This window comes from Chenopodium album, chromosome 3, assembly GCF_948465745.1.
Source record: "Chenopodium album chromosome 3, dcCheAlbu1.1, whole genome shotgun sequence".
NCBI lineage: Eukaryota > Viridiplantae > Streptophyta > Magnoliopsida > Caryophyllales > Amaranthaceae > Chenopodium > Chenopodium album.
Genome location: NC_137836.1, coordinates 4,455,679 through 4,464,703, shown reverse-complemented (window position 1 = coordinate 4,464,703; position 9,025 = coordinate 4,455,679). Strand labels below are relative to the sequence as shown.

At 34.8% G+C, this 9,025-nt stretch overlaps 1 protein-coding gene across 1 annotated transcript; it reads left to right on the top strand.

The window, feature by feature from the left end:
- The first annotated feature begins 2,670 nt into the window (after positions 1 to 2,670).
- LOC145610782 (casparian strip membrane protein 1-like) lies at positions 2,671 to 4,427 on the top strand. Its single transcript, XM_081666075.1, has 3 exons — positions 2,671 to 3,109; positions 3,409 to 3,532; positions 3,975 to 4,427. The coding sequence occupies exons 1-3, from the start codon at positions 2,679 to 2,681 to the stop codon at positions 4,188 to 4,190; spliced, it is 771 nt and encodes a 256-aa protein (XP_081522201.1). The 5' UTR covers positions 2,671 to 2,678; the 3' UTR covers positions 4,191 to 4,427.
- The last annotated feature ends 4,598 nt before the right edge of the window (positions 4,428 to 9,025 follow it).

Sequence of the window (9,025 nt, the reverse complement as noted above, 5' to 3'; positions counted from 1 at the left end):
AAATTTAAATTTATATATTAGTAAAAAAAATTATGGTCAAAGCTAATTTATAACAGTCTTAAAGTTATTGTGTTGTGAAAAAAAACGTAGGAGATACAATACGAGTATTGTACTATTTTGTTTAATATAAACTTCGGCCCCCCTGAGTCTTAATTCCTGGCTTCGCCCCTTTGGTAGAACATAGAGAGAGAACTGAACGAAGAGTCTAGAGAGAGAAAACGAAAAGGGATTTCTAAGGAGATAGAAAATTTAGGGGTTTTTATACATAGACGTTGGGGAACACCTACAAGGAACCGCAAACCCCAAAACAAGTTGAAATTTTGAATTTTGGGAAGCCGCCCACCGTTGGCTTCAAATCTCTTAAAGGAAATTGGATTTCGAATCCCATGGATACTACCAGGAACACCTTTGGACGGTTCCCAAAACATTTTCTAGCTAAAGTTTTGGGGGTAGACAACCAACTAAATTTACACAAAATTCAAAAGTTTGGTTTATTTATCACATGCCAAGGTTATAGGGTAACGCGTTCTAGGTTATTGATTGTGTACTTCGTCACTGGTGTCGAGGTTATGCATTTCCACTGGATGTTATTCACGTGCAAGATAGCGTTGTTATATTATATGTTAGTGGAAAGGGCATGTTAATGGTATAGCATCATGGTAGCTGTTTATACGTCATTGACATTGGTAATCTTATGAGCCATGACTTACATATAGTACACGTACATGTTCGCAATTATTACGTGTCACATGCCCCTACTACATAAGTATACATGTTGCGTGCAGCGTCGCGGTTATAGTATATATATGTAGTGCATTCACCTATACGTATATGATGTATACGTTAATTATAGCAATATGTAATATAAATTTCAAGTTTATCCAAAACATGCGTGTCATTGATTTTGTTACGGTGATAAAATATAAGTTACTGATGTCATTCTCATTTGAATGACCACCACCACTAATATATTCTGGTAACTACCACTTTTGTTTGCGGATAGTACCTATATATTGTGTATTGGCAAAAGCCTTGTACGCTATTGGATGTATCCACGTAGTTTATATATTCCCATGCCCACCCATCCCATCACATAGACCAATTTTTCGTTGGTGATGTACAAGTGTTTATGTGGCAATCATCAATAATAACAGTTACTATTCATCATCTTCCTCAATTTATTCGACTATCGTCAAAGCAATCTCTGAAGTCTGAACTTCCAGAATTTCAATAAATAAAAATAAAGTGACTCCATCATCACGACAATCTCCGTGGATGACTCCATGAAATGGAATTTTTAAAAGAGAGAGAGGGGTAAAACAAACCCTAAAAAGAGAGATTCCAGAAATCCGTCGGTGACTCCATGAGTACGTACTCCATGTTCTCTGTTTATAAAGGCTATGGAGATGTTTAGCACGGTCGTTTCCGGGAAGCAGTCGGTAGGTCGATACAAGATTCCGGTGACCATGAAGACAAATTCAGAGGAGAGAGAAATAGTGTTAAGCAAACCCTAAGAGAGAGAAAAAAAATGGTAAAAAAAAAAAATAGTGCGTAAAATAGTGTAAAATTTAATATGTTGCGATTATAAAAAAATGGTCGAAGATGGTTGAACTGTATTATTCTACTCCCTATATAACATAAACCATATATTAAAAAAATTATAAAAGAAAGATTGGATTAGAAGCAAAAGTAGTTTGGCAAAAAAAAAAAAAAAAAAAAAAAAAAAAAAAAAAAAAGCCAAAGTATTAATAAAAGAATGATTGGATTAAAAGAAATAGGTAAGATTTACAAAAATGAAAGGATTAAAGCTTGTGTCAGGGATCGAACTACACTCTAGCCCAAAATGCAATTATAATTACTCTACCATTGAGCTATAACATGTATAGTAATATACATGTGACACTTTAATAATATCTATACTAATATTAAGGGGGCCAGCTTTTGAAAAATAAGAGCTAGCAATTGGGCCACAGGGCGCCGGGCCTCCACCAGCCCCCTCTTTGGCTACGCCCTGGCTTGATTAGTAATACCCCTGCATAAATACGGTAGTCAAAGTTAATTAGAGATACGAGTAGATCATACTAGACCCATATAACCCAGACTATACCATATTATTAGACCTTAAAAATTCATTCAGACTAGATTGATCAATGTGCTTATGTGCTTATATGCCATTTATTTTAATTATTTATTTATTTTTGACGTAGTACACGCATGTATACATTCCGATTCAGAAGTCACACATATTGTCTTGTCCTTTGATGGATTAGGAAAGAATTAACATATTCTTTGTCAAGTTGATGAGCAAAAATGGCTGCCTAGCTTTTTAGTATTGAAATTATGCTTTTTAAATAAAATATACAATAGCTTTACAACTTCTCTAATGTAAAAAAAAAAGGTCAACTTTAATTCATATGTCAAAGGTCAACCTACTCTATGACTTATAATTGGTTGTCAAAGCACATAAAATCATATCAGATTACTACCCAATCCATTCATTATTCACCTAAAATTTTATACTATAAAGTAACATTTTAATCATCTAATCCAACACTTAATTATAAAACATACTTAATAAATCATGACCAAACAAAACTACTAAACACATAACTACGTAACAACTCCACCATGCAATTTTATTTAAGAATTATAGAATAAACACCCTATATATGTCTCTAATGTCTCATACAACACCCAACACCTTTACAACTCTCTTAGCAATTATCTCTTGCATAATCTTCTCTATTATTCTTCTTCCTTTCTCTTTACATTTTCAACAACAAACCACCACCAACAACACCGAGATGACAAAGAACGGAGAGCACTACTCGACCCTCGAGGTGGAAGGCGAGAGCAGTAGAACACGCGACGCCAAGGGGAAGAGCCCCGTCATGGAGGCCCCATTGATTGGAAAAGACGTTGGACACGATAGGGATGGTGGCGCCGGGGTTAAGAGAGGGGTTAGTGTTATTGATTTTGTTGTGAGGCTGTTAGCTCTTACAGCTGCTCTTGCTGCTACGATTATTATGGGTACTACTGATCAAACTCTCCCTTTCTTCACCCAATTCTTCCAATTTCGTGCTAGATATTATGATCTCCCTACGTTCACGTAAGTTTTCTTATTTAATAACTCGTTACGTGTTGTCATGTAATGTTATAGGTCTAATAAAGTCTAATACTTTTTAGACCATAAAATTTATGATAACTATACAACTAAATATCTTCGATTATTTCATAATTTAATAACTCGTTACATGTTGTCACGTAATTTTATAGGTCTAATACTTATTAGACCATAAACTTTATGATAACTATACAACTAAATATCTTCGATTATTTCATAATTTAATTGCTTTGATTATTTTATAATTTAATTGAGTATCGTTGCATTGATTCGTTGTTTTGCAGGTATTTCGTGGTAGCTAATGCTATAGTAGCAGCATATCTGGTTCTTTCAATGCCTTTCTCCATTGTCACAATTGTTAGGCCCCTTGTCAAGGCACCAAGGCTTATACTAGTCATCTTTGACACCGTGAGCTTCATTTCTTTTTAATTAATTTCCACTCTTAGCTTTTATTATTCTAATAATTAATTGACATAACATAAGGTTCTTCCTAATGACACAAGTCTAACATTTGTACCCGTATTAAAAAAAATTTATAAAAATTTCCTCAAAATAAAATATCATCAAATGATTAGCCTAGCTTTAAAAAAATTTTGATCCAATGATTTGATTGTTACCATCTAACGAAACAATATTATATACTTCGTATTATATATGGGAACGATTTGCATGAAAAACCCTATTCAATTTATATATTTTTTCTGCTACCTCCGTTAATAGTTATCTGCAACTTTAGGGTATTATTTGTGAGGTATAAAAAATTCTAAAGTTGAAGATAATCATTAACGGAGGTAGTAGCTAGTAAACCATAGTTGTGATTATAATCTTGGATGTTGATATTTATGTGTAGATCGCGTTGACTTTGACTATCTCTGCTGCTGCTGCGGCTGCTGCTATAGTATCCTTGGCTCACAAAGGGAACACAAACACAAACTGGATCGCGATTTGCCAACAATTTGACAATTTTTGCTCGAGGTCTAGTGGAGCAGTGGTGGCATCATTTGTTACTGCAGTTTTTTTCGTATTGCTGGTTATTCTCTCTACCGTTGCTCTTAAGAGCCATTAATACAACAATTCAAAAAATGGAAATGTATATGTAAAATGTAATTGGTGGTTTTGCTTTTATTGGGGTTGTTTTATTTAGACTTGTTATTGAGTGTAATCACTAATTAATGTGAATCAGTCATATTTGTGTTGGGAAAAGTTGTACATGGATTGGAGATTTTAAGGTTTAAATATTGTAAGCATGCATGATGAGCTTTTAGCTTGTATCATTTACTGTTGTTATAGTAATGGATAATTATGTGATTGTTTTGCACCTTTGGTATGGTCTTTGTATATCTTTATTTTCAATATACTTTGTAATGAAGGGAAATTGTAGATATCTATATAGCTAAACTAATCTATTAAATTTCCTAACAAAGTCTATGTGCCATGTAGACCACTTAACTTACGCCATGTCACCTATTCAAATCTCATTATGCCACATCACACTCAATCAACCTTCATTATTATGCCACATCACTACTACTCCATATCATATAACTAATATATAAAGTTAAACTTTTAGCCAGATCACGAGACATCATTTTCGCCAAGTGTCGCGCCACGTTGGTTGTATCTTGTATGGTAACAAAATTTCTCAGGCTGGGGCACTTGAAGTATTCCATATAAGTCCTGGGCACTTGAAGAATTATGAGGCTGAGGACAGTTGAACAGACTTGGGGTACTTGACTTAGATGGAATTCTTCAAGCGACACTTAGCTTGGAGTATATATGAAGTTGTTTGGGAACAGAACCAGAAATAGAAATGTTTGGTACTTTGGTATATCACAAGCCTGCTTCGTGGGTAAGGCCAAAAAATTAGATCTCTTAAAGAGGAGGACACTCGTCACACCCCAATACATACTACAGAGCATATATGGAAGAGAAAAACGAACTTTAAAGTATATCATGCATTCATGCAACATTATATTATAAGTTATACTTGGAATTTACAAGGGTACAATAGAGAATTCATTGGTGGAGCTTTTGAGGAGGATAAATGTTGATTATTTATTTTTTTTTTTTTAACAAAAGATACTATTAACGAAAAATAGAATTACAACCTAATACTATCTAAAACAAGAAAACCTAAAAACCTACACACACTAAGAACTATTACAGGAAGATCGAAGAGAATCAAACATTGAAATGGTCTTGCAACAAACCAATAGCTGCAGAGCCCAGACCACCATAAGAACCGAACCACGTCCAAAAAGTGGACCACGAGAAGCCAAATGAACCGAAGCAGTCGAGATGAACTAAAAGCGCAGATTACTAACATTGATGAGAACCCGAGCTGGCACTGAAAGCGAAGGGAACTCTTAGTAGAAAATGTAGGGATACGGACAAACACAAAGTATGCACCCTGTTGCTGAGAAACGGACCTGTGACACATTTCCACTCCTAGGGAACGAAAAACATAACTGCATCCTAGGAGCTCGGGAACAAAACTTGTAGAGTCATATACCTTAATAACTCTATGAGAAACCATGCATCCAAATGCAGTTTCTCCTCTTGCAATTCTACCAACGGAGAATGCAAGAAAATGGAGGACTTTGCTTAACCCAAACGTTAAAGATGGGTAGCCTCCTTCAAGATATCGATTAACAGCGATGACTGACCTCGTCATCACCCAATAACTAACCAAGGGATGATAGCAATTAACTGAATGCCCATATCATCCCACAAACGAGCAACAAGACCTGCAAACCAAACTCCTCCCTCAAAACCACCCTCCTCCTGCACCCTCCATATGCAGGAAAACCTATCTAACTGCGCAAATAACTTCCTTCCCCGCAGAATTAATTCAACTACCAGGGGAGCACAATCACACCCCGACAAGACAACTAGGAGGACCACCCACCTAACGTAAAAGGGGTTGCTTAAACTCACAACCCTCGATACCCACCACCAAGGCTCCAAAGACCATGACCAAACTTCGATAACTTCCATAACTTGAACTACTTTAAGAAACTCTAACTCAAGACTAAACTGAGAAAGAGATTTATTAAGCAACAACAACCCAAGCAACAAAACATACATCTTAAACAAAACCATCATAAATAACCTAAAACAAAACTAATAACAATTAAAAGAAACTAACAAGCAACTTAACGAAAAAAAACAGAGGGAAAAAAACTGAGAAAACCTTGAACCTCAATGGCAACAACCCACCCAACACCACGAACAACCGTCCACGGAAACACAAGAACCCCTCACGGTACCGAACCTTGGATACGCGAGGAAACCCTAACCTTAACTTCTCCTTTACCGTCGGGAATTAATTAACGAAATTCCTTTCGACGGCGGCGTTAACGCTAGCCTTTAGTTCTTGATTTAAAGAAGCCAGCTGCAAAACACTCGACGGAGAACCACTTAAACGCAACCACGACCAACCGAAGAGGACCCCTAAGTCTTCACCAACTGACACAAGAAACAAAAATTAAAGGAAAGAACAGAAAATTAAAAGCAAAAATTGATAAGGATGGCAGGGCTAGGCTCGCCGGCGACGGCTAGGCGGAGCACGCCAATCGCCGGCGAGCAGAGGCTAAGAAATAGGAGGACGGTGGAGGCGGTGGAAGATAAGCTTTATCGTTAGAGAGAGAAAGGGTAAATAAGAAATTGCAACTACTGATGGAGAACTGTGTCAAATAATAATAATAATAATAATAATAATAATAATAATAATAATAATAATAATAATAATAATAATAATAATAATAATAGGAAAATGATAAGTTGATAACATAGCCCTAAAGGCAAGGGCTTAATATAAGAAGCTAAATAAGGAAATATTGAGGATAGCTTAACATTAATTTTATCGATCTGCGTGTGATTTGTCATGAATTTCTAACTTAATTCCATTTTTGGAAGTATATTTAATGCTTATATATATCCCTAAGAAATATAAATATCGTTACCCAATAAATAAAATAAAATAAAAACTATTAATGGAGAACAAATTTACAAAATCGATAACACCTATGTAATTTGAACTAAACTTTAGTGCATAGTATAATCCTTGAGCTTTTTAAATAATTGGGGCCTTCCTCGATAATTTTTTTGGGTAATGTTATGGGAATGAAAAGAAAGGGAGGGACGTGAAGGGAAGGGAAAGGAAGAATGGAGAGTTTTTCTTTCAAATCTCTCCACTGTCCTAGCTAGAGATCATTTTCTTAGAATTTAATCCCTCTAATTCCCTTCATCCCTAATTTGTCATCCAAGTGAAAGATATTCCTTCCCTCCATATTATCCATTCCCTTTCTTTCCCTCAATTTCTTTCAATCCAAACGCACTCTAACTTGGTTATGAACTCTTAGCCCTTAGAAAGCCAAATACTTGAATGACGTACTTCCTCCGTTCTTTATTACTTGATCCGTTTTAACTTTTACACTATTCACCATTCCTTTGATCGTCTTTTGTGAATTATATGTAAGAAAAAAATATATTCCCACTACAAAAATAAGCGATTTTGCAACAGCCAAAATCTGTCGCAAAAAATAACAAAAATTGTCGCTAAAGATAGTTACGACAGCCAACTATTGTAATTGGGTTGTCACAGTCAGCTATGTCGTAAATTTTCATTTTTACGACAGCTTGACTGTCGTAAAAAGTTATTACGACGGTTCTATGAATTTCAACGATAGTTTTATATTTTGTCGGTACATTAACTTTACGACAGTTTAAAACCGTCGCCAAATTAAGACTAAAATTAAAATGTCGTAAATTACGGATTTACCGACGGCTGGCCGTCGCAAAAAAAAAAAAAAAAGAAAGAAAAGAAAATCAACGCCCCATTACCCCTGCCCACTTTACCCAGGCCTCGCTCCCCCATTCCCACCCACCCAGCCCAACTCGCCCTTCCCACCACCACAGTCCACAGACAACCCTCACACATTGCACCAAAAATTACAAAAGTACAATATTTATATCTAAAAACCAAACTCAGAAATTAAACAAAAAAACCAACAGTCGTACATAATAAATAAAGAAAAATGAAAATATAAAACAAAAAAATAAGAATAACAAAACATGAAATACAAATATTATATGCAAAAAAAATTTTAGAAATTAATTAAAAACCAGAAATTTTTAGAAAAATATATTATATGCAAATTCATATAAAAAAAGCCACAACATATAAAAAAAACCACAAAATATTAGGAGTGTCCATTATTCGGATAAAAACCGAAATCTAATCATTCCAAACTGAATTATCAATTCGAATCGGATCCAAACTTTAAATCGGATCGGATTGGATTGAATTTTTTTAAAAATTCGGATTTTCGGATCGTATTGACCTTGTAGGGATCCAAAAAACCAAAATAACCAAATTATGAAAGCGTTATTTTACGAAAAAATATTGTTAATATTAATCATGTAAAACAATTTTTATGATTATAATAATATAAATCATGTAAACCTATATTTTCAATACTTGTATAAATCATGTAATACTTTCAAGAATTGAAATTTTATTATTGCAATTTTATTTTTATAATCGCATCAGACCCAAAAAAATTAGCAAAATATTTAATTTGGAATTTCGGATTGGATCCAAATATCTGTAGACATCCAAATATGTCTCCCCAAAACCAAACCCGGTGATGAGTACCTTTCACGTCGAATCATAATCGAATGAAGAGAAAGTGTGGAAAATTTAGTGTTGCGGAAAGTTTTAATTTCTTTTCTCTTCTCTCTGTTTTTGAAAACTTATTTTAATAAAACAGACAATCCAGTTTGGTTGGTCCATGATATGGGTCCAATAGTAGTGTAGTTGGATAGGGCTTGACAAGATCTTTCCAACGCTATATTATAAGCCCAATTCCGATGAATATTGAGGAAGTTATGGCCAAA

Excerpts from the sequence above, each read along its gene's own strand:
- LOC145610782 (XM_081666075.1), top strand. The coding sequence starts at position 2,679 with ATGTCTCATACAACACCCAACACCTTTACAACTCTCTTAGCAATTATC. Across the intron at positions 3,110-3,408 it reads TATGATCTCCCTACGTTCAC|GTATTTCGTGGTAGCTAATG; the intron begins GTAAGTTTTCTT and ends GTTGTTTTGCAG. Across the intron at positions 3,533-3,974 it reads TACTAGTCATCTTTGACACC|ATCGCGTTGACTTTGACTAT; the intron begins GTGAGCTTCATT and ends ATTTATGTGTAG.